This window comes from Malaclemys terrapin, chromosome 23, assembly GCF_027887155.1.
Source record: "Malaclemys terrapin pileata isolate rMalTer1 chromosome 23, rMalTer1.hap1, whole genome shotgun sequence".
Lineage (NCBI taxonomy): Eukaryota > Metazoa > Chordata > Testudines > Emydidae > Malaclemys > Malaclemys terrapin.
In genome coordinates, this window is record NC_071527.1 from 9,651,597 (window position 1) to 9,677,040 (window position 25,444).

At 57.1% G+C, this 25,444-nt stretch overlaps 1 protein-coding gene across 2 annotated transcripts; it reads left to right on the forward strand.

Annotated features, from left to right (window-relative positions):
- Nucleotides 1-1,198: 1,198 nt before the first annotated feature.
- TESPA1 (thymocyte expressed, positive selection associated 1) lies at nt 1,199-25,169 on the forward strand. 2 transcript variants are annotated; one of them, XM_054012967.1, is made up of 11 exons: nt 1,199-1,284; nt 12,297-12,503; nt 13,203-13,245; nt 14,695-14,744; nt 15,114-15,167; nt 15,723-15,759; nt 16,203-16,304; nt 17,843-18,051; nt 18,947-20,190; nt 22,295-22,379; nt 24,612-25,169. In XM_054012967.1, exons 2-11 carry the CDS (start codon nt 12,338-12,340, stop codon nt 24,767-24,769), a joined length of 2,148 nt encoding a protein of 715 aa, XP_053868942.1. In that variant the 5' UTR covers nt 1,199-1,284; nt 12,297-12,337; the 3' UTR covers nt 24,770-25,169. The 2 variants fall into 2 exon arrangements, with proteins under 2 accessions (XP_053868942.1, XP_053868943.1); XM_054012968.1 differs by having other exon boundaries at nt 16,206-16,304.
- The last annotated feature ends 275 nt before the right edge of the window (nt 25,170-25,444 follow it).

The following is a 25,444-nucleotide window of genomic DNA, read 5'->3' on the forward strand; positions in this document are numbered from 1 at the left end:
TTTCATAGGTGCTGGAACTAGGGGTGCTGGAGGTGCTGCCGCAACCCCTGGCTTGAAGTGGTTTTCATCTTATCCAGGGTTTGCAGTTTGGATCAATGGCTCTCAGCACCCCCACTATACACATTGTTCCAGCACCCCAGCAATTTATGCCCGTTTATGAACACTTTGCTGTCCATAAACAGCATTTCAAACCCCCTTGTGAAACATTGTGACAGGATTCAGAGTAGCAGCTGTGTTAGTCTGTATCCGCAAAAAAAAGAACAGGAGTTAGTCTAAATTTGTTAGTCTCTAAGGTGCCACAAGTACTGCTGTTCTTCTTTTTGCGGATACAGACTAACACGGCTGCTACTCTGAAACCTGTCATTATGCAAGCCACTGCATTTAGCCGTATGGAATGGAAATCCATCAACCTCATAAATTTGTTAGTCTCTAAGGTGCCACAAGTACTCCTGTTCTTCTTTTTGTGACAGAAGTCAAGTGGCAGGCCCAGATCAGCTGGCGGCGCTCTCACTGCCAGCTGGGGTTGTTTGCGTTGCTTGACACTAAGATCCCAGCCCTGTTTGCCCATGGGATTTGCAAAGACTTTATTCCCGCTTCTCCGACCCGTTTCCATCACAGACAGCAGAATATTGGGACAAACTCGCTTTCCCCAAAACTGGGCAGATCACCTTGAAAACATGGAACTAGGAGTTTGGAGAGCTGGATTTGACTGCCAGCTCTGCCACCAATCTGCTATGTGACTCTCCTGGCTCCATGCCTCAGTTTCCCCCAGTAATAATTGTGGCCCTCCTTGCTGGGGTGAATGTGTTCAGAGTCACTGAAGGGACAGCACCTTGCAGAGCATGAGTAACCAAAGGAGCAATTTTGGTTGAGCCTTATGGCGCTAGAGCCCAGAGCCAAGACAGTGGGTTCTATCTGCAGCTCTGGCACCTCCTTTCCCCTCCCTGTGCCTCAATTTACCCTTTCTGGATGGGGCGATGACAAAGGGTTATATCAGGGCTGTGTGCTATTATTAGCCACCCCCTCCTGCGTTGGCGGATCATTAAGTTTTCCCGTCTAGGCAGCGGATGTGGGTCAACGTTTGAGGTTTCGTTGTTGATTTTTTTAAATTTCCTCTTCAAAACAGATCAGCTTCCTCCCTCCCTGCTGACGACAGATGCATGCGTGGGCCGTTGTGCCTCAGTGCTGTGACGGGATGCCACGACTGATGGCCCCTCTCCGGAGCTAGACGGCGATCCGCTGGTCAGCCAGTGACCAGGGTCACGCTGGCGCCCCCCAGCCCCGGTGAGTGACAGACCCTGCTGGGCGGCTGAAACCCCTTGCTCTGGGCACCTGTTCTGAGAACATGCTGGGCAAGGGCTCCGCAGGGCAGGGTTTGCAGGTGGCGCCGGCAAAGAGGAGGAGGTGCAGGGGGAGGGCATGGCAGGAGAGGAAGAGGGTGGGGGTGGGAGGTGAGAGAGGGACCCAGAAGGATGGTGTTGGAGGGGATGTATGGTGGGCAGGACAGTATACATGAAAAAACGGGAAATTACCCTCTTGCTGCTTTGTTTCAGAGGGTGAGATGGGGAGTGGAGACAGGTAGGGAAATAGAAGGGGGAGGTGGAGTGCAGAGAGGGCAGGAGGAAGAGTTGAGTGGGGATGGCAGGGTGGGGAAGGCAGGGTCAGGGCTGTGAGTAGGGATGGTGGGGGGCAAGACAGGGGGTGGGGAGGATAGGGGCAGGCAGTAGGGGCCAGGGTGGGGGCAGGGTTGGGAATGGGGAGGGCAGAGGGTGGGGGTGAGGGTCAGGGCAGGGGGTGGGGGGCAGGGTGGGGAGTGGGGAGGGCAGAGGGCAGTGCAAGGAGTGGGGGCAGGGGAGGCAGTAGGGGCAGGGTGGGGGGCAGAGTTGGGAGTGTGGAGGGAAGGGGGTGGTGGCAGGGTTGGGAGTGCAGGGTGGGGAGGATGGGGCAGGCTGTAGGGGCAGGGTAGGGGCAGGGTTGAGAGTGGGGAGGGAAGGGGTGGAGTCAGGGTGGGTCTGTCAGGGGCAGGGTGGGGGGCAGGGTTGGGAGTGGGGAGGGAAGGGGGTACAGGCAGGGTGGGGAAGGCAGGGGCAGGCAGTAGGGACAGGGTTGGGAGTGGGGAGAGAAGGGAGTGGTGTCAGGGTGGGTAGGGCAGGGGCAGACAGTAGAGGCAGGGTGGGGGGGCAGGGTTGGGAGTGGGCAGGGTTGGAGGGGCAGGGTGGGGAGGGCAGGGGCAGGCAGTAGGGGCAGGGTGGGGGGTAGGGAGGCCGGGGGGAATCAGTGGTTTCACCCTAGTAGAGTTGGCATATCCATGCTGAAACATTCGTGGCCCTTTGCTTCTCTGTTGGGAGGGTCTGTGGCTGCCGTCGCCCAGCCTGTTGTGGGGACCTGGGGGGGCAGGTCAGCCCCGGTCTGTTTTGTTGTGGTGGGGCTGCAGCTTCTAGTGTGGCTGCAGCTGCCATTGTGGCGCTGGGGATGGGGGGCTGGCTCGTGTACTGTGTGTGCCCTTCCCCATGGCACCATGGGCAATCAGACGCGCAGCTTCCCAGCATTCCCCTCATTGCCCAGGAGCCAGGGCTGGGGCCTGGGGCGGCCTCGTCCCATGGACTCTGCAGCATATGGCAGCATGGGGAGCTGGCCCAGCCATGGCAGTGCCTGGGAGGGGGCAGGATACTCTCAATGACCCCTGTGACTTTGGTACCGTGCCTTGGGAGCCCTGCGCCTCTGGAGGTGCCAAGCCCAGCACACTGCCCAGCTGCAACAGAACAAAACTGCACAAGGGCAGCCTGGCAGGCACCGGTGTCACTGCAGTGGGCTATGCAGCCTTGGCCAGTTTGACTCTGCATCAGGGAGGGGCCAGGCTCTGCTTCGGGTCCTTTTCTTTTCTTTAAGATTTCCATTTTGGAGGGAGAAGGGGGAGGGGGAGATCAGTGACAGGGTTTAAGGGATAGAAGGGGGGGGTCTGTGTCAGTGTTTAGGAGATAGAAGGGGGTGAGTGCCAGGGTCTGGGGGGAGAAGGAGGCTAAGTGCTGGGGTCTGGGGAATGAAAGGGGTCAGGGTCTGGGTCTGGGGGAAGAAGGGGGGTCAGTGTCAGGGTCTGGGGGGAGAAGGGGAGCCAGTGTCTGGTTTTGGGGAATAGAAGGGGTATCAGTGTCAGGGTCTGGGGGAGAAGGGGGGCCAGTGTCTGGGTTTGGGGGATAGAAGGGAGGTCAGTGCTGTGGTCTGGGGATAGAAGGTGGGTCAGGGTTTGGGGGGAAAGTGGGGGTCAGGGTCTGGGGGATAGAAGGGGGGTCAGTGCTGTGGTCTGGGGACAGAAGGTGGGTCAGGGTTTGGGGGGAAAGGGGGCCAGTGTCTGGGTTTGGGGGATAGAAGGGGGGCTCAGTTCTGGGGTCTGGGGATTGAAGGGGGGTAAGGGTCTGGGGGAAAAGGGGGGGTTAGGGTCTGGGTTTGGGGAATAGAAGGGGGGTCAGTGCTGTGGTCTGGGGATAGAAGGTGAGTCAGGGTTTAGGGGGTAGGGGGGGTCAGGGTCTGGGTTTGGGGGATAGGAGGGGGGGCTCAGTGCTGGGGTCTGGGGATAGAAGGCAGGCCAGTGCTGGGGTTTGCAGGTAGACGTGGGGTCAGTGTATGGCTGTCATTCTCATGGTAGAGAGGCTTTCTCAAAGAGGAAGGTGTTGCAATGTTTTCTTGTGCTGGTCAGACACTGGATTCTCCTGATCTCTGGGAGTGCGTCCCACAGCCAGACCCCCCTGACTGGGAGTGCGGGGTCCCCAGCTCTCCTGAACTCCCCTGGGTCTGAGATCTGCACTGTCCCAGAGGAGCACAGCTGTTGCGGTGGGTCACAGATTGAAATTCGATCTCTGGTGTCGCTGAGGCTCGTCCCATTAGCTGCGGTGCTGATTTGGACCAAAGCTTTAAACCAGCACAGGGAGTTGACGGAGCCAGTGAAGGGACCTGAGCACAGACCTGATATGTTCCCAGGGGCTGAGCCATGGAGAAGGTGGGCAGCCACATGCTTAGGGTGACCATATTTTCCTAAAGGGAAAACGGGACCCTGTGTGGGGCCAGCCTGAGCCCTCCCTGCCTCCCGCCCACAGTGGGCTGGTCTGAGGTCCTCTCCCGCCACGCCCTGGGGCCAGCCTGAGGTCCCCTCTCTCCCCGTGTGCGAGGCAGCCTGAGCCCCCAGCTGCCCACCTGTGCAAGGACAGCCCAAGGCCTGCCTCTCTTCTCCCCACATGCAGGGAGGCCCGAGGCCTCTGCCATCCGCGGGGCCAGCCCAGCCCGAGCTGCTCTCCTGAGCCCTTCCTCCCATGTGGGGCTGGTATTGCTGCTGCCCCCCCCCCCCAAGTTCCTCTGTGCCCCGCTAGGGGTCGCACCCCCCTTTTTTTTGCCAAAACTGGGCATTTGTCCCATTTGCTCTTCCCAATGGACGATCACACAAATGCCCAGTTTTGCCAAAGAAGTCAGGACGATCGGGACAGGGCTTAAAAAAGGGACTGTCCTGGCCAAAACGGGACTCATGGTCACCCTACTCATCCTGCACCAGCTGTAGCCTGCACATTAATCAGCCTCAGCTCCAGTGAGTTAGGGTAACCCAGCGCGGAGATAGGGTAACCCAGAGCCAGAGAGGAGGGCAGAGTTTCCCAGCAAGCTGGAGGTGAAAGGCAGCATTATACTGAGGGCAGCTGGGGGTCCAGGCTCAGCCAGGGGTCACACAGCACCCCGAGGCGCTGACCGCTGGGGGCCGCAGCCTTGGATGGAAGGTGGTGACAGCTTGGCCAGTTATTCAAAGCGTTTCCCCTTCCCAAGGGTTGGAGTCTCCCTCTCTTGGTCTCTTCCAATGTCAACTGGAGCCTGTCTCTGGAAGAGGTGTTAGGCAAACCCAAGTTAGCGGGCTCAGCAGCACAGAGGGACTGGGTGACATTCTCTGCCCTGAGCTATCCCGGAGTCAGACTAGAGGGTCTAATGGCCCCTTCTGTGGATCTATGAATAATTTCCCAGTGGCTCCTGCAGACTCTCCGTGGCTGCTGCTCTGAGCAGGGGTTGTTTGTGATGTGCTGGCTGAGCTGGGCGACTGGCGCCTCCTCAGTCATGTGACAAGGCTTCTCCACAAGATGGCCACACAGGCACTTCAGCCCCAGACACTCATGCGAAGATCGATTTGCAGGAGGATTCACAGCACTTCCCCGTGCAGCCAATATTTGCACAGACACAATCCCGCTTGCACGGGTGCTCAGGAAACGCAGGCGGGTTTGTGCTCCATCCGGGAGTGCACAGGGAGGCTGGGGAAGATGGCAGTGGAAGCGGACAGGGAGTATGATAGGGAGAACTCTAGAAGAGCTCCTTGTTCAGAGTTAGAAGAAATTGGACATTTCTGAAGTTCTTTCCTGTGGTCACAGGACACAGCCTGTTGCTGCCTGTGGTGACCTCAAGCTCTTTGGCATTACCCCAATCGTGGGGGGTGGGGGGTGGAGGGGTCCCCAAACATAGGCATCTTGCTCATCCCTCAGGCAGGACCCCACTCCAGTTCTCACTGTGGCAGGAGCCATCAAGCTAAACCAAATCCCGGCATTGGAAGTGATGGTGCAGGGCATGTTGGGGCCCGAGCGGCCCCTTGGCTGTGATTGGGGCATGGCCACACATTCAGTGGGGTGGGATGGTGGCATTGGCCCTGATGGTGCAGTGAATGCTGTCTCTCTGACCGACTGGCCTGGCAATTCTCCCATATGGGGCATGGATGTACGGGGGGTTCTGCTTCTAGTTTCTCAGTGAATGTCTCGCTGCACACTGCTTGCTCTGCCACAGGGCCGAGATCTATTTGCCCTCAGCAGGGGGATGGTGCAGAGAGCTCCCCCTCTGGCACCTGGCAGGGTGCCTCACACCAGCCTAGCAGAGACAGCAACTTAGGGAACTGGGCTGAGACCCTCCCAGCATGTCTTACATAGGCCCTGAGCCACTCTCAGATGCTCATGACTCCTGGTCTGGGCCAGCACAAGACCGATGGCCATGGGCCCCACGGCTGTTGGTCATGTGATTTAGCAATGCAGCATTTATGATATCTGCACGGCTGCAGGGGGTGGGCGGTGGTTTCGGTAGCTGCTGCTGGTGCAAGAATCCCTGAGCTATGCTGATGGAGGGTGAGTCGCTCACCTCCCTCGCCTGGACACCTGGTGTCTGCCCAGCTGTCACGCTGTAGGAGTTTCCATCTGCAGGAGGGGGGCCACAATTTTCCACTCTGTGATTGGGTGGGGTTATCACAGGCCACACACCCCACTGCCCTGGGGTATATATGTGGGGAGGACATGTGGTACCAACCCCACTGTGGGTAGGACATAAGAACGGCCATACTGGGTCAGACCAATGGTCCATCTAGCCCGGTATCCTGTCTTCCGACAGTGGCTGGTGCTAGATGCTTCAGAAGGAATGAACAGAACAGGGCAATTATCTCAGAGGTTTAAGGTTACCCAGAGCATGAGGTAACAGCCTCATGGCTGGCTAACAGCCATTGATGGACCTATCCTCCATGATGACTTTATCTCTTTCTTTTTTGAACCCAGTTATATTGTTGGCCTTCAGAACATCCTCTGGCAATGAGTTCCACAGGTTGACTGTGCTTTGTGTGGAGAAATACTTCCTTATGTTTGTTTTAAATCTGCTGCCTATTAATTTCATTGGGTGACCCTGGTTCCCATGTCATGTGAAAAGGTAAATAACACTTCCCTAGTCACTTTCTGCACACCATTCGTGATCTTATAGACTTCTATCATATCCCCCCTTACTTGTGTCTTTTCCAAGTTGAACAGTTAGAATCTTCTTAATCTCTCCTCATACAGAAGCTGTTCCATACCCCTAATCATTTTTGTTGCCCTCCTCAGTACCTTTTCCATGTCTAATATAGCTTTTTAAAGATGGGATGAGCAGAACTGCACACAGTATTCAAGATGTGGGAGTACCATGGAGTTATATAGTGGCATTATGATATTTACTGTCTTATTAATATCCCTTTCCTAATACTTCCTAACATTCTATTCACTTTTTTGACTACCGCTGCACATTGAGTGGATGTTTTCAGAAAAGTATCCACAATGACGCCAAGATCTCTTTCTTGAGTGGGAACAGATAATTTAGACCCATCATTTTATATGTATAGTTGGGATTATGTTTTTCAATGTGCATTACTTTGCATTTATCAACATTGAATTTGATCTGCCATTTTGTTGCCCAGTCACCCAATTTAGTGAGATCCCTTTGTAGCTCTTCACAGTCAGCTTTGGACTTAACTATCTTGAGTAGTTTTGTATCATCTGCAAATTTTGCCACTTCACCATTTACCCCTTTTTCCAGATCATTGTTGAATATGTTGAACAGCACTGGGCCCACTACAGATCCCTGGGGAACACCATTATTTACATCTCTCCAGTCTGAAAACTGACCATTTATTCTTCATTTGTCCTGAAGCTGGATCCCCTTGCTGCAGCCAGCCTGGGCCCTGCTGTCCTGTGCAGTACCCAGGACTCTAATCTGCAACGCCCCAGAGGTGCGACAGCCTGGGCTTTGCATACCAGGCCACGGTGCTGCCGCTGGCCAGGCTGAGGTGCTGCCCGCCAGTACCCCAGCTATCTGGCTGCACAGCAGAACCGCATGCCTGGGCAGGCCCCAATTTCCTGGAATTTCTGTCATGTCCTAACGCACTGACCAGCACAGGGGTGCGTTCTGCCCATGGCGGGTTGCTGGCTAGAGAATCAGCCAGGGCAAGGACAGGCTGTGGCAGCGGAGGGGTGAGGGGCAGGCAGTGTACCCTCTGCATGGAACAGTGCCCCATTCTGTGTGGGCTCCCTGTGGAGCAGCACAGGGGGGCTGGGTGTGGGGGTGGAGCAGGGAGGGGCTGAGGGTTCACACCTTCCCTTTTTCTACCCTGCACTGGACACATTATAGGCTGTAATAGCACCTCTGGGAACTCTGCAGCATGGGGTGGCACCTTCCCAATGCCCAGCCCAACTACCCGGGTAGGGCCATGGCAAGAGAATGAGACCCTCAGATTACTCAGTGCTCCAGCTCTGGGGTCCCCCCAAACAACTCTGCCAGCGCCCCTCAGTCCTGACCCAAGCCCTGCTATATCAGCCTAGGGTTCCCTCATCCCTTAGCTCTGTTGGTGAGAGCGGGAGCTGGAGCTGCCAGCAGGACCATTGCTAATGGAGCTGCACGGAGCCCTGTGGTCAGTTCTCGCTGGCTGCACCCTCTGGCCCTAGCTCTGAGCCGGCCAGGAGCCAACTCTCACCTGCCATGGGATGAAAACTCATGGATCAGGCTTCTGATTTAATGGCAGGTGGTTGGTTATATGGGTGAGACCTAGGGCCGGCTCCAGCGTTTTTGCTGCCCCAAGTGGAAAAAAAAAAGAAGAAGCTGCGATCTGGTCATTGTTGCTGGGAAGAGCTCAGGGAAGGGAAGGTTCCTCAGTGTTTCCTCACCAGCCAGACTCTGGGTTCTTCACTTGTCCCGGAGCTGGATCACTGCAGACAGCCTGGGCCCGGCTCTTTTGTGCAGCACCCAGGAAATGCTTCAGAAGGAATGAATAGAACAGGGCAATTATCTCAGAGGTTTAAGGTTACCCAGAGCATGAGGTAACAGCCTCATGGCTGGCTAACAGCCATTGATGGACCTGTCCTCCATGATGACCTTATCCTTTCTTTATTGAACCCAGTTATATTGTTGGTCTTCAGAACATCCCCTGGCAATGAGTTCCACAGCTTGACTGTGCTTTGTGTGGAGAAATACTTCCTTATGTTTGTTTTAAATCCGCTGCCTATTAATTTCATTGCTTTGTGCCTGACAGTTACCCCAGCCATCTGGCTGCACAGCAGAACCTCATGCCAGGGCCCCAATTTCGTAGAATTTCTGATGTGTCCAAATCAGGGCTCATCCCGCCCACTCGCTCACAGATGGCATGAGCTGGGAGTAAGGGGGAAGGAGCCCACAGAGCCCATGAAGAGATGAACAAAAGTTTATAAAAAGATCCCCTGACAAACGTGCCTCACCTGAGTTAAAGCTAAATTGCCCTGTCTTCACTGTTAGGTGCCCTGTGCTGGCTAATTCGAATTCGGAATACACCCCTCTTCCCATATAGACACACCCTGGGAATCACTCTGGGCGCTGGGAAGGGCAGCAATTCATACAGTCATAGATTCCAAGGCCAGAAGGGCCCACTGTGATCATCAAGTCTGACCTCCTGTGCAACATAGGCCAGAGACCTGCCCCTAAATAGTTCCTGTTTGAACTAGAGCATAAGATAAATCCAGTCTAAAATTGCTAGTGAGGGAGAATCCACCATGGCCCTTGGTAAACTATTCCCAGTCTGAATTTGTTTAGCTTCAACATTCAGCAGGGATCATGTTAGAATCATAGAATCATAGAATATTAGGGTTGGAAGAGACCTCAGGAGGTCATCTAGTCCAATCTCCTGCTCAAAGCAGGACCAACCCCAACTAAATCATCCCAGCCAGGGATTTGTCAAACCAGGCCTTAAAAACCTCTAAGGATAGAGATTCCACCACCTCCCTAGGTAATCCATTCCAGTGCTTTACCACCCTCCTAGTGAAATAATGTTTCCTAATATTCACCCTAGACTTCCCCCACTGCAACTTGAGACCATTGCCCCTTGTTCTGTCATCTGCCACCACTGAGAACAGCTGATCGCCATCCTCTTTGGAACCCCCCTTTAGGTCGTTGAAGGCTGCTATCAAATCCCCCCTCACTCTTCTCTTCTGCAGACTAAATAAGCCCAGTTCCCTCAGCCTCTCCTCGTAAGTCATGTGCTCCAGCCCCCTAATAATTTTTGTTGCCCTCTGCTGCACTCTCCAATTTGTCCACATCCCTACTGTAGTGGGGGCCCAAAACTGGACACAATACTCCAGATGTGGCCTCACCAGTGCCGAATAGAGGGGAATAATTACTTCCTGCGATCTCTGGCGAACAGCAGAGGCTAACAGCGGGAGTTTGCCTGGGAGCTGTCCAAGAGGAGGTACGCTAAGTGCTGCATTAGGGGGGCTGTGTTGGTGAGTATCTGAGTGCCTGCTGCTGGGACAGTTGGTCAGTTTGACCGTGTGCTTGATTGCTTGCTTGTTTGTTTGAAAAGTGTGAATTGGGAGTGCTTTGTTCCAGGTGGGCCTTGAGTGGGCCAGTTTTGCTCAACATCTTTATTAATGATCTGGATGATGGGATGAATTGAACCCTCAGCAAGTTTGCAGATGACACTAAGCTGGGGGGAGGTAGATATGCTGGAGGGTAGGGATAGGGTCCAGAGTGACCAAGACAAATTGGAGGATTGGGCCAAAAGAAATCTGATGAGGTTCAGTAAGGACAAGTGCAGAGTCCTCCACTTAGGAAGGAAGAATCCCATGCACTGCTACAGGCTGGGGACCAACTGGCTAAGCAACAGTTCTGCAGAAAAGGACCCAGGGATTACAGTGGATTAGAAGTTGGATATGACTTTTGCTACTACGTTCAGAGAAGACCATTGCCATTCTCTCTCTTGTAAGTCTTCTATTGAAACAACTTGGGTCATTAAACAATGCCATCCAGGCATCTGCTACAACAGTAGTAGATCTTTGTCCAGCAATAGAAGCTACATTTGGATCAATCAGAGAGCTATGCAGACTTTATTCTTAAAAATCTACAACTGCGACTTCTAGATTCTACTCAACCTCTACATAGCTCTTACAGATCCCTGTCCTATAAAAGTTGAGTGGAGTCAGGCACTACCAGCAATGGGGCTGCCATGTGCTCAGGACAGAATAAAGAATTTGAACACAGAGTGGAATATCATACGATGAATCAATGAAGATTTGACTTCAACTTCTTTTTTATCATCACTAGTGGCTCAACCTGATCTTTATGCTATGTTTCCTGAGATGAAAGAAGTAGGAATTCATCTCTCGCTACTCCCAGTCACAACAGCTACAGTCGAGCATTCTTTTTCATCACTGAATGAATTTTGTGTTCTGAAAGAAGTCGCCTTCTGCCTGATCATGTGAATGAACTAATGAGGATATCAATTGAAGGAATGGAAATACTGGACACACAAGAAGCCACCAAAGATGAACGCGTTGCATTCAAAAAGTTCATTAACAGAGTTGTGCAAAATTACAAGAAACCAAGAGAGACATAGAAGTCGTACTTCATAGAATGCTTGAGTAGCCAACTTTAATTTGTGTGATGATTTCAAAACATGAGTTAAATCTAATAAAATGGCCATGAAACAGTTTTCAGTTTTTACTATGGTGCCATACAGCCCACCTTCACCCTCATGGTCTCACCCCTCATTGGCCCTGACCCCCCCCCCCCGTAAATTCGAACACCCCTACTTTCAATTCCTGGGGAAAACACTGCATAGCAGCCATGTGTCAGAGGCTGTTTGTAGCATCCCCAGGAAGGCTCCCCGATGGGAGATAAGCATCTTCTAAGACCTATTGTTCTTCCTAATGGCCCTTCCCAGCCAGCCATCTAGACTGATTGCATTCTGCCTAATGGGCATTCCCCAGGTGTACACACATTGGTAATAGATATATAGACAATATTCCTAACTTCAGATAGCAAAATGATTCATGCATACAAAAAGCATAATCATATTCAGTAAATCATAACCTTTCCAGTGATATCTTACATGATCTATCATGCATAAAATACATCATAGTTATGCCATAATCATATCATAATAATATTATTATGAAGAATATGGGGCATAATGTCACACTGGGAATGGAGCTGGGACTGGGCGCGGTTGTGAGTACTGGGACTAGGCGAGGTTCTGGGTGCTGGGAACGGAAGCAGTTCTGGGCGCTGGGGAATGGGAGAGGTTCAGGAAACTGGGACTGGGTGCGGTTGTGGGTGCTGGGAATGGGAGCAGTTCTCGGTGCTGGGAATGGGAGAGGTTCCGGGAGCTGGGACTGGGAGCAGTTGTGAGTGCTGGGAATGGGAGAGGTTCTGGGTGCTAGGGAAAGGGAGAGGTTCCAGGCACTGGGAACGGGAGAGGTTCTGGATGCTGGGGAATGGGAGAGGTTCCGGGTGCTGGGAATGGGAGCAGTTCTGGGCACTAGGGAACGGGAGAGGTTCCGGGTGCTGGGAATGGGAGCAGTTCTGGGCACTAGGGAACGGGAGAGGTTCCGGGTGCTGGGAGCCCATGGCAGGCATGGCTCCCCTGGCAGGCTGCAGAAGGCAATCCCCGGCTGTGCCCTGTCAGCAGAAATCACAGGAGGTGTGGCTCAGCTCAGACATGGATGCACTGACTGACTGTTGGTTTCTCTCAGGGTCTTGGCTCTGCCCAGAAGGTCCTGTGGCCCTGCGAGCCATGGAGGCTGCATCAGTGCTGAGCCCCTCATCCTGGGAGAAGCGCAGAGCGTGGGTCCGGCAGAGCCGGTGCTGGCGTACCACTGTGCTGGAGGAAGAGGCAGCGGTGGCCGTGCAGGATGTGTCTGGGCTGCAGCCACCGCATCTAGACGATGTCTTCCTCGAAGGTGGGAGAGCAGCTAGGGAAGTGGGCAGGGGTGGGGCGTGTGTTTGGGGGAACCCGGGTTCTTCCTTTAGCTCCTGTGCTGTACTTCCCAAGAGGTAAGTGCACGGTGGGACTTGGACAGCGTCCACTCTCATTCACAATGAGCACTGGGCAGAACAGCACCTGTCCCGCCACCTTTTCAGATCTGCAAAAACATCCCTGAAAAAGTTCAAGTAACTGGAAAATTTTCCCATCAAATGACCCTGGCTCTTGACCCCGATGACCCCATTGCAGATCTTGTGCCCAGCCCTGTGGCTGCTTCCCTGACCCTAACAGCTCATTCCTGAGGCCATGGCCCCCAACCCCAACCCCTGCCCCTGTTCCTGGGGATGAGACTCTCCCTGCAGAGTGGCCAGGGCCAGGACTGGACCTTCCCTCTTGGCCTGGCACCCTCTGTCTACAGGAGGAAGATGCTCAGTGCTCAGCCCGAGAGGTGAAGCTCCCAGCCAGTGGAGAACCCACTTCCCAGGAAAACCCACTGAGATCCCCAGGCTGGTGCACCCACCCTGCTCATCCCAACGAGCACGCTGTTCTGGGGTGGGCCTTGGGGAGGTCATGGGGCTGTTGGTACAGAGAGGTACAGGGTGGGAGTGCTGGGCTGAGAAGGGGGAGGGGAAAGGCTCTCTCTGGTTTATTTGATGGACTTTTGTATTTCCAACAGGAAGCTCCTCCAGCAAGATTGAGACCTGGCTGCAGGATTGTGGGTGAGTCCAACTGCCCTCTGTGTGTAAGAGTGTGTGTGTGTGTGTGTGTGACTGCTGCCACCTGCTCTGTGTGTGTGTATGTGTGTGTCTGCTGCCACCTTTTCTCTCTGTGTGTGTATGTATGTGTGTGACTGCTGACCCCAGCTCTGTATGTGTGTGTGTGTGATAGAATCATAGAACCATAGGGTTAGACGGGCCACAAGGGTCATCTAATCTAACCCCCTGCCAAGAGGCAGGATTTGTTGTGTCTAAACCATCCCAGACACATGGCTGTCCAGCCTCCTTTTGAAAGCCTCCAGTGAAGAAGCCTCGCAGGGCGTCTGTTCCACGGTCCTACTGTTCTTACAGTTTGGAAGTTTTTCCTGAGATTAAATCTATATCTGCTGTGCTGTAGTTTAAATCCATCGCCTCTTGTCCTGCTCTCTGTGGCAGGAGAGAACTTTTCTCCATCTTTTTTATGGCAGCCTTTCAAGTATCTGAAGATTGCTATCACTACCTGAAGGAGTTTCCAAAGAAGATGGAGCTCAGCTGTTCTCAGTGGTGGCAGATCAAAGAACAAGGAGCAATGGTCTCAAGTTGCAGTGGGGGAGGTTTAGGTTGGATATTAGGAAACACTATTTCACTAGGAGGGTGGTGAAGCCCTGGAATGGGTTACCTAGGGAGATGGTGGAATCTCCACCCATAGAGGTTTTTAAGGCCCGGCTTGATAAAGCCCTGGCTGGGATGATTTAGTTGGGGATTGGTCCTGCTTTGAGCAGGGGATTGGACTAGATGACCTCCTGAGGTCCCTTCCAACCCTGATATTCTATGATTCTCCTCTGTTCCAAATTAAACATATTCAGTAACTTCAGCCTTTGCGTATATGGCTGGCATTCCACCCCTTTGATCATCTTTGTTGCTCCCCTCTGGATCTTTTTCAGTTTCTCTCCATCCTTTTTATACAATGGTGACCAAAATTGGACACAGTACACCACATGAGGCCTAGCCAATGCTGAATAGAATGGTACTATCACCTCCCGTGTCTTGCATGCTATGTCTCTGTTAATGCACCTAAAATTGCATTTGCTTTTTTTGCGACAGCAGCATGTTGCTGACTCATGTTGAGGCTGTGATCACCACAACTCCCCGATCCTTCTCAGCAGTGCTGCTGCCAAACCAGTTATCCCCCAGTCTGAATATGTGCATTTGGTTTTCCTTCCCTAAATGTAGCATCCTGTCCCTCCCCTCACACCCATTGCACATCACTCCCTTTTTCCATGGGGCTGGACACCTTGTACTCTCTCTGGGGGCAGAGGAACTCAGCGAAGTTATAGGAGTAAGAAGTTGCATTGGGGGCAGTAGGGAGAGACCCCCTCAGTCTGCAAGGGGATCGGGGGTGCTAGGGAGACCGTGACACTTGAAATAACAATGACATTGATAGCTGCTAACGAGCTCTTCTCTCTGGCTCAGGGCGTCCATGGAGGTCCTGCCTGAGGAGCCTGGCCTGCCTGCCCCCTATGGTAGGTTGCTCTCCCCTGTGCTTGGCCCCTTCCTGGTGTCAGGACCTGGCACTCAGAGCTGGTTTGAGCTGTGGAGCTGAGAGGGAATGGTCCCGGGGGAGGGAACCAAAGGCCCAGCCGGGGGGGGAGCAGAGCCCCTGTGCAGGTCACTGCATGTCACCAATCATGACCCTGTGCATGGACCAGCCAATGGTCAGTGAGCCCCACTCATTGTGGGCAGGGGAAAGTCCATGGACCGAGCTGCCCAGCCCTGGGTGCCCTGAGCACTCCCAGAACCAGGACCCCCTTTGCTCCCAGTGAGCACCCTGCCCAGCCCAGGGCTTGCTTGCCCAGCTCCCAGGGATCTGCTCAGCCATTGCTCTCTTGCAGGATGCAGCAGTAACGGGACCAGCTTTGAGGACGACTTGACACTGGGAGCGGAAGGTACCAGCCGTGAAGGATGCCAGCTCCCGGACGGTTCCCCCGACAGCAGGGAGTGGGGCCAAAGTCACCCCTGGTGTGGGGCAGTCCACATCTGCTCTCACCAGTGTCAGCCACCATGGGGCAGCACAGCCCTGAACCCAGCAGGCGTGTGATTTCCCTGCCACCTCCAGGGGGAGGAGACCAGGCACTTGGGATGAGCTGAGCCCGAATCCCCCGGCTCATGTGGGGGAGGGGGCTGGATGTGCTCAAATCCCTTTTCCGTCCCTCAGCAGTTTGATCCCCCAATGCCCCTGGTCCAGCATGTCAGACCCAGCCACCCTGTTGGGCAGGCACCGGTACAGCGTCTCGTAAACACCCTGACCAGCCTGGGCCCCAGGTATCTTGGCAAGGGCAGCTGGTTCTGGGCTGACTCACTCTCCCCAGTGCCCCACGTGAGGCCTGCCTCTGGGTGCCCAAGGCAAGGGGAGCCCCAGGGGGTGGGGGTGCTTGGGGTGCCAAGCTGGGATTCGGAGACACCCTGTGTTACTCACCCATTGCTTCTCCTCGCTCTTCCAGCTCTGTTGTTACCTAGGAATGACAAAGCCGCAGGCAGGTGAGAGTCCTGAACCCCCCCTCAGGGGACTCTGAGCTCAAGCTCCCCCCACCCCAGCCAGCCCTGAGCACAGGCCCTTGTGCCCTCACAGGCCCCTGCAGGTCCTGCACCAAAGCTGCCTGCCCCCTCACGTCCCCTCACACCTTGTCTCCACCTGCCAGCCCATACCTGGGCAGGAGCACGCCCTGCGTGGCCCACCCTGCACCTGCAGGCCTCGCTCCCAGCAGCCCCCTTGAAAACCTCCCCCAGATCAGGCCCTGCACCATGTGTGTGGGCCTCATACTCAGTTGCAGGGCCTGAGCCCTGGGGTGATGTAGGGCAGGATCTGGTGCACGGATGTTACTGGCCAGGGGATGGTGACCAGGACCCTGGCTGGGCATGACCCTGGCCAGGCCACGTTACCCCTAAATGTTTTTGACCCTCCCCTGCCTTCTCTGCCACAGCAGGACCCTGCTGGAGAAGCCCTGGCCAGGCCGGTACCTCCACCTCGGGCACAGCATGGCATCCAGTGCCATCTCCGGTGGCACCAACAAAACCACCTCCAGGTAGGACCCCGAGGACCTCAGGACAGGACCCCAGGGATTGGTTGGTACTTCCCGTCTGGCCTTCAGCTCTGTTGAGGCAGATACAGCCAGTCCCGGCCCCTCTGGGGGGAAGAGGGGTGGGCTCAGCTGCATCCAAGCCAGATCTCTTGGGGGTCCTTCAGCCACAGCCAAGCATTCCCCTTTGGTGTCTGTACAGCAGTGGCAAATTCCTTGGAATAGCCCCCACCCCAACCCAACAGCCTCCAACCTGAGACTCACTGGCCTCAGCCAGGGCACTTGGAGAGGAAGGCCCGGGGCAGGTAGGTAATGGGACGGGGGTATGGGGCATGGGGCATGGGGATGAGGTGTGGCAGTGGGGATGGTGTTTGGGGATGGTGTGTGGTGGGGGATGGTGCGTGGGATGGGGCATGGGGGGGAGCGGTGGGGATGGTGTTTGGGGATGGCTCATATTCACGGGGAGTGTGTGGGAATGGGATATAGTGAGGGGTGGGAGTGGGGACGGTGTGTGTGGATGGGGTGTGGGGATGGATTATACTGGTGGAGAGGTGAGTGCGGATGGGGCGTGTCAGTGGGGATGGGTTATGCTGGTGGGGTTGGTGTGTGCAGATGGAGTGTGGTGGTGGGATGGGTTATGCTGGTGGGGTTGGTGTGAGCGGATGGAGCGTGGTGGTGGGGATGGGTTATGCTGGTGGGGATGGTGTGTGCAGATGGAGTGTGGTGGTGGGATGGGTTATGCTGGTGGGGTTGGTGTGAGCGGATGGAGCGTGGTGGTGGGGATGGGTTATGCTGGTGGGGATGGTGTGTGTGGATGGGGCATGGTGTGGGGAATGGGTTATGCTGGTGGAGAGGTGTGTGCGGATGGGGCATGTCAGTGGGGATGGGTTATGCTGGTGGGGTTGGTGTGTGCAGATGGAGTGTGGTGGTGGGGATGGGTTATGCTGGTGGGGTTGGTGTGAGCAGATGGAGCGTGGTGGTGGGGATGGGTTATGCTGGTGGGGATGGTGTGTGTGGATGGCATGGTGTGGGGAATGGGTTATGCTGGTGGGGATGGTGTGTGCGGATGGGCCATGGGGATGGGTTATGCTGGTGGGGATAGTGTGTGTGGATGGGGTGTGATGGTGGGGATGGGTTATGCTGGTGAGGACGGTGTGTGCGGATGGGCCGTGGGGATGGGTTATGCTGGTGGGGATGGTGTGTGTGGATGGGGTGTGGTGGTGGGGATGGGTTATGCTGATGAGGATGGTGTGTGTGGATGGGGCGTGTTGGTAGGGATGGGTTATGCTGGTGGAGACGGTGTGTGCGGATGGGGCATGGTGCGGGGAATGGGTTATGCTGGTGTGGATGGTTGTGGCGCTGGGGACCCGGTGGCTGGGACCTGGCAGTGATGATGGGCATGGCAGTAGGGACGTGCCATAGGGATCGGTTATGCTAGTGGGGATGGTGTGTGGGGTTTCCCCCTGCTCTGACCGCTGCCCCGGCAGGAGGGGTTATCCAGCCCCATCACCCCATCTCAGTGCACTGTGTTGCTGTCTCTGCAGTGTCTCTGAGATCCTGGAGCGGTGGCAGGAGGATGCTGAGGAGATTCTCTACAACTTGGGCTTCGTCCAGGACGAGCCTCAGGCCACAGCCCGGATCCCGGCCCGGTTCTTCTCAGCTCCTTCCCAAGCCAAAGGCATCGATTTCCAGCTCTTCCTGAAGGCCCAGGTGCAGCGCCTGGAGATGGAAGATCCCTGCCTGACCCTGGCCAGTAGGTGTTGCTGGGGTTACCTCTCCCACGGTGATGCCTGGGCACTCCAGAGGAACCTGGATAGTGGGGGGGTTAAAACAGCCTGGCCGATAAACCTGCAGTTGGGGGTAAGAGGCCATGAGCTGTGCCCAAGGCTGGGACAGCCTCTGAGCCCTGCCACCCTGCCTAGCCAAGCCCAGCTTACTGGCCAGTCACTGCACTCAAGGGATTCATACCTGTGGTGCCAGAGGCAGGTTCCCATTGCAGTCGCTGCTCCATCTCAGAGACCGGTGCTCGGAGCAGAGGCATGGGCTGGCCTGCTCTGGGGCTCTGCCCGGGGAGCAGAGCTGGGCTGGGGTGGGGATAGGATGTGCCAGTGGGGAAATGAGGTATTGGGACAGGTCATGGCAGTGGAGGATGGTGTGGGGGACCTAGTGGTTAGAGAAGGCCATTAGAAGTCAGGACTCCTGGGTTCTATTCCCAACTCATCCCACTCTGAGCAGCCTTGGGCAAGTTGCTTCCCTTCTAGTGCCTCAGTTTCCCCCACTTGTGAGCTGGGCAGAACGAGATCCACTGTAGTGAAGTGCATGGAGACCCTCTGATCCTTGGGGAGTTGTGTTTCTGCCCCCCTCTGCCCCCCACAGGAACCCCCTTCAACCAATACTGAACGGGCCATCAGAAGATCTGGTTACTACAGTCAGGTTCCACTCGCCAGCTCCCCACAGCAACCCTGCTAATAGAGCCACTGGCATCGAGGCCAGCAGGGACTGTTCCAACCACTAGTCTGTCCTTGGGCATGGCCCATGCGAGAGAATGCCCCCAGGGACTTCTGGCTCTGTAACTTCTGCTTGGCCATGAGCATCCCCAATCTCTGCCTAGCATCTGACCTTCCTCTCTCTCCTTTCCATGCTGCCAGGTCGGTTCCAGCAGGTGCAGGCACTGACTGCGACGGCGGATGCTTTCTTCTGCCTCTATTCCTATGTCTCCAAGACCCCCCTGCAGAAGATTTCGCCAGCCCAGGTTTTCTGGGCCTGCCCAGAAATCCCCAACTTCTGGGTCGTGCCCGCGAAGGCTGAGGCTGCATCTCCTGTGGACCGTCTGAAGAAAGCCATCTCCAAGATGTGCCTGTACACCTCGCCCAGAGCCGGGTCCCCGCGGAGAGCTAGCAGGGTACCCAGCTCCCGGAGGAGCAGCCTGGGCAGGGTGGTACAGGAGGTGCTGGAGAGGGTGAAGGAGGAGCGGTTCCGATTTGACCAAACAGATATAGAGGACATGGAAGGGGCAACCCGTGAGATGCCCACGGGGACATTCCAGTGCCAGCATAGAGTGGAGCGCTCCATCCAAGAGCCACCATCACCGGAGCTGGCAAAGAATGTTTCAGAGCATCTCTGCCATGGAGGTGAGGCAGCCCCCACTTCTCCAGGAGGGAAAGGAGAGCTCCACGCAGTGCCAGCCCCAGCAAGGCTGCAATGGGCCCCACAGGGGCTACCTGCTGGCATAGTCGGGGCATGTGCAGAGGGGGCGGGTAGTCCAGGCTACCAGGAGAAGAAAGGCCCTGGAGAAGCCCCTATGGAGATGGCTCCTACCAAATGGGAGGTCTCCGTGGACGCATCCTGCCCTTCAGGGGGAGCAGGATCTGATGAGAAGGGTTCCTATGCTGGAAGCACGGCTGCACCATGGGCTTGTCTCATCCCCTCTCCTGGGACACACTACACGGCCACCAAAGCCATGGGCACTGTCGGGACAACGTGGTTCCATCCGGAGCCCAGAGAGGGGCTCAGAAGTGAGGCTGGGTTCGCCTTAGACTTGTCCAGGGCCCTGAGCAGTGATGATGCAGGCTCCTGCATAGCCCAGCTGCCCCACCCAGGGGGGCCTCCAGGGAAGGATGGGCTGGAGGCCTACAGAGGAGCTCTCATGTGCCCAGAGGAGCTGAGGGCTGAAGGCGAAGGACACTCACAGCACAGAGGGAGCTCCCACATGTGTGGCTCCCGGGACGTGGCACATCCCCAGGGGCAGGACACCAAAGTCCCGGGGCCAGCGTTGCTCTCCCTGGAGGAGGTTCCTGCTTTGTGGGTAGCAGGCGGGGGCTCCATGCTCCATGGGCCCTGCTGGGCACCGACGCTGCCCCTCCAGGAGGATGATTCTTTTGAACTGGAAGAGGTGGGTATAGACATGGGGATGCCCTGAGCCTAATCACTGAGCTCCTCGCGGGGGGAGGAGGGGAGAGGAAGAAGTTCCACCCTCCACCTGCAGGGAGTGCCCCATAGATAGCCATGGTCACTGCATCCCTGCACTGCATGCATGCCTCAATGGCCCTGCCCCTGGCCCGGTGCGCCTGTACCTCCCCACCTCCAGCTCCCAGCACGCAGCACTCAATTCCCACAGCAGGGAGTCTGACTAGGCCAGCGCCTCACAGGGACAGCTGGCCATGCCCTTGCTTGGTGACAGACTATGGAATGCACCAGCTGCCTGGGACGGATCCACTGCAGGGCAGCTGTGGGCCACGTGCAGGGAGCTGCCTGGGTGGGGCTCGGGGGCACGATTTGACCCTTTCTGTTGGCTGGGCACAGAGAGAGTTCAAAGAGCCAGAATGACAGGATGACGGGAGTGATAGCTGGCTAGACACTGAGTAGGGCGGCCTGACACAGTCAAGGATGAATGGCCAGCAGAGGGCAGCTGGGCTCCGGTGCAGCAAACGTCCCTTATGCGCTAGCAATGATCCAGGCTGTTTGGGTTTGAAAGATCGAAAGCTTTAAATGAAGCTGGTCCCAGGAGGGGAGGGAGCCGAGGATGATGGGGTCGGCCTCCTGTAGCAGCTGGGGAGGAAGACGCAGGTGGAACAGAGGCAGTGACACACTCTCATGCCTCTTTGAAGCACTAGCTAGTGCAACGAGTCCGTCCAACAGCATCCTGACAGAACCCCTTCACGGCAGGGCAGCTGCCCACCCCCTGCCCCTTCGCTGAGTACCCAGGCTATTGCATCTTTAGCGTCCTCCACCTGGCACGCACCTGTGCGCGCACACATACACACACACTGGCATAGGCGCTACTCTGTGGGTGCTCCGGGGCTCAAGCACCCACCGAAAAAATAGGGGGTGCTCAGAACCCGAAGGGCTGGATTTTTTGTGGGCCCTGGCTCCTGGACTGTGACCCCCACCCCGCACTCCGCCTGCGCTCCACCCTGAGCCCCTGTCCGCTAGGGTTACCATACGTCCGGTTTTTCCCGAACATGTCCGTCTTTTTGGCAATCAAACCCCCGTCCGGGGGGAATTTCCAAAAAGCCGAACGTGTCCAGGAAAAATACTCCCTGGCTTAACTTAGAGCGGGCGCCGGGGGCTGCTGTGCTCCCTGACTCCTGGGCTCTGTAAGAGCCGAGCTGCCCGAGCGCTACCGGCTTCGGGCAGCCCCCATGCCTCTGGACCCTGAGCCCTAGGCCGGGCACTTTCTCTCCCGGGCTCCGGGGATGCAGGGTCCAGAGGCATGGGGGCTGCCCAAAGCCAGTAGCGCTCGGGCAGCTCGGCGCTTACAGAGCCCAGGAGTTCAGGGAGCACAGCAGCCGCCAGAGCCCGGGAGGGGAAGTGCCCGGCTGGGGGCGCAGGGTCCGGAGGCATGGGGGCTGCCCGAAGCCCGAGCACTACCAGCTTCACAGTTTGCCGGGCAGCCTCCAGACCCTGCGCCCCCGGCTGGGCGCTTCCCCTCCCGGGCTCCAGCTGCACTGGGGAAGCGCCGGCCGGGGGCGCAGTGTCTGGGGGCTGCCCAGCAAACCATGAAGCCAGTAGCGTTGGGGCAGCCCTTATCGCATGGCTGGGAGAGAGGAGGGGGAATGCGGGGCGCTCAGGGGAGGGGCCGGAGTTAGGGCGGGGACTTTGGGGAAGGGGCGGAGTTGGGGCGGGGCTGGGGGTGAGAAAGGGGTGGGGCCAGGGCCCCGTGGAGTGTCCTCTTTTTTTTATTTTTTAAATATGGTAACCCTACTGTCCCCTCTTGGCCTCTTTTCCCCAGGCCCTGCCCCCGCTCCACCCCCAGCCCCTGCCTCCACTTGGCCTCTTCCCCCCGAGGCCACGCCCGCCACTCGCACAGAGGGAAGGGGGGGGTCGGTGAGGAGTCAGCGCCTGTGCACTGGGGTCTTATTCTCTCCAGCAGGGGCACTAGTCTCTCTCTCTCTCACTCACACACACACACAGCACTGCTGCTGGCCCCTGAGTCTCCCCCTCCCGCCCAGTGCCATGCCTGCACTCTCACCCCCTGTGCGGTTTCTTGCTTGCAGGTGCAAAGCACCAGTGAGGATGAGGGTGGCACCCCCGAGGCAGCAGCCTGGCTGCCCGCACCCACCTTGGCGAGACACCGGAGGCGTAAGTAGGCTCCTTGGCTCTGGCTTGAGCCATGCTCAGGGAATGGCCTTGCTCCGGCTGCCAGCCAGTCTCTGTGGGGGGATGGTTCGGGGCACTGGGGCTTGAGAGGAGGGGCAGTAGCGATGTCTCGGGGGCAGGGAGCCTCTGCGGAGCTGCCTGCCCATGGGATGGGCCAGGCCTGGTTCTGGGCAAAGCCCAGCCCTCCAGCCCCATTTGGAGCCGGTGGGCTCTGTACCCTATGGCCTGGAATCCTGCACCCCGATACACACCCCTTGTGCCCCACAGAGCCAGGCAGTCTGGGAGCCAGGAGGGCGAGCGCAGGGGTGTCAGAGCCGCACAAGACAGGGGAAGCTGAGAATGGTCGAACGTGATCCAGCGGCTGGAAGTTGAAGCCAGACAAATTCAAACTGGGAGTAAGGTGCTGTACATTTTTAACAGCAAGGGGAATTAACCACCAGAAGAACTTCCCAAGGGTACTGGTGGGGTCTCCATCACTGCCGGTTTTTAAATCCAGCTTGGATGTTTTTCTCAAAGCTCTGCCCTAGGGATTGTTTTGGGGGCAGGTCTCTGGCCTGTGTGACACAGGAGGTCAGGCGAGATGATCACAATGGGCCCTTCTAGCCTTGGAATGGGTGAATCTATAAGAGCCCAACTGACCTTGGAGAGCACGTCTCGGCCAGGCTGGGTGCCTGACAGTGGGCACCCTGGGCCCAGCCTGTGGGAGAGCAGTCAGCCCCATGTGGCCCCACACCCAGCCCCCTGCACATGACCTTCGGCCCTGCACATGGCCCCCAGCCCCTCACACAGCCCGGCCCCCAGCCTCCAGCCCTGCACACAGCCTCCAGCCCTGCACATAAGCCTGCACGTGGCCCCCAGCCCCTCATACAGCCCTGCCCCCAGCACCCTGCACACAGCTCTCAGCCCTGCATATAGCTACCAGCCCTGCACATGACCTCAACCCCTGCACAGAGCCCTGCACACAGCTCTCAGCCCTGCACCCAGCCTCCAGCCCTGCCCCCAGCCCTGCACACGGCTCCAAGCCCCGCACACAGCCCTCTGCCCCTCAGCTAGGGTTGCCAACTTTCTAATGGCACAAAACTGAACACCTCTGCCCTGCCCCTTCCCCGAGGACCTGCCCTGGCCCCACCCCTTCTCTGACGCCCTGCCCCGCTCGCTTCATCCCCCCTCCCTCCGTCACTCACTCTCCACCACCCTCACTGGGGCAGGGGTTTGGGTGCAGGGGAGTATGGGCTGTGGGCACGGGCTCCAGGTGGGGCCATAAATGAGGCGTTCAGGTTGCAGGAGAGGGCTCCAGACTGGGGCAGGAGGTTGGGGTATGTGGGGGGTTGAGGACTCTGGATGGGGGTGCAGGTTCTGGGGTGGAGCCAGGGAAGAGTGGTTTGGGGTGCAAGAGGGGGTTGGGGGATTCAGAGTGCTGGAGGGGGTGCGGGCTCCGACTGGGGGTGTGGGCTCTGGGGTGGGGCCGGGATGAGGGGTTTGGGATGCAGGAGGGGGCTCAGGGATGGGGCAGAGGGTTGGGGTGCAGGAGAGGGTTTGGAGGTGCGGGGTCCTGGCAGCACTTACCACGGCTCCCAGGAAGCAGCTGCCAGGTCCCTGCAGCCCCTCGGAGCTGCAGAGCCGCCACTCAGGGCAGGAGCAGCGTGTGGAGCCTCCCTGGCCACCCATGCGCCTAGGGGCTGCTGGGACCTGGCGGCTGCTTCTGGGAGCCACATGGAGCTAGGGCAGGCCGGGAGCTTGCCTTAGCCCCAGGCCATCGCTGCGCTGCCAACCAGACTTTTAACGGCCGCCGACTGGAGCCACCAGGGTCCCTTTCCGACTGGGTGTTCCAGTAAAAAAACGGATGCCTGGTAACCCTACTCCTCACCGAGCCCACACCCAGTCCTGCACCCAGCCTTGCACACGGCTCCCAGACTGCACATGACTTGCACCCAGCCCCACACACAGTCCTGCACATGACTCCCCCCAGCCCTGCACACAGCCCTTCACACAGCCCCCAGCCCTGCACGTGGCTCCCAGCCCTACACGCAGCCCCCAGCCCTTCACACAGTCCTGCACGCGGTTCCCAGACACTCACACAGCCCCCAGCCCTGCATACAGCCATGCACACAGCCCCGAGCCCTGCCGGTGTGGAGTGTGCAGAGGGCTGTGGTTTTCACGCTGATGCCCTGAAAAGAGGTGCCCAGTCTCAGTCTTTGTTTCCATTGGCTTTAGGTTTCATGCTCCATGCCCACAGCGCGCATTCTGACAGCAGCGGTTTTGTGGAGGAGCCGGCGCCCAACTCAACGCTCACCACCCAGCTTCCTGACACAGCCTGCTCCGAGCTCGACAGGCCAGTGGGGGGCCCATGCGGCACAGGGCAGGCGGTGTAGGTCAGGACTCCCTGGCTGAGAGAACTCATCTGAGCAGGAGGAAGATGTCTGCTGTCTCCAGGCCACACACTTCTTCCACATAGCCTGTCCCAAGCCCCTTCATGAGCGATGACAGGGTCCGGGCACGATCCCTGGGGCAGCGGGATCACAGCTTCCTGGGCCTGGGAACAGCAGAATTGTACCTCAAATCCAGACAGCACCAAGCAGCCAGGGCAACCCACGACCTTGGACATGGAGCAGAGGCACCCACCCGGGATCCAGGCCAACTCATGGCATGGAGCAGGGGGCACCCACCAGGAATCTAGGATGACCAAGGGTGCAGAGTGGGAGGGGCATCCACTCACCAGGGTGAACCTGGGGGCAGGTGGACAGCCACCTGCCAGGCAGCCATAGTGACCTAAGGGTGAGGGGGAGGCGCAGCTTTCTGGTGTTTAAAAAAGAAAATTTGACTCAGAACTTTTGCCAAAAACAGTAGAAAATCGTCCTTCTTCCCCCAGCCCCTAGTTCGCCAGCAAGATCAGTAACCCTTGGGGCACAGCGATGGCCTTGCCAGGGTGATGATGGGGTGGAGTTAGGGGGATTTCTCTGTCTTTGTTGTGTGCCCCCTGCTGGCACAAATGAGGAATTGCTCGGCTCCACAGGCTCCATGTGACCTGCGGCTCATCACTCACAACC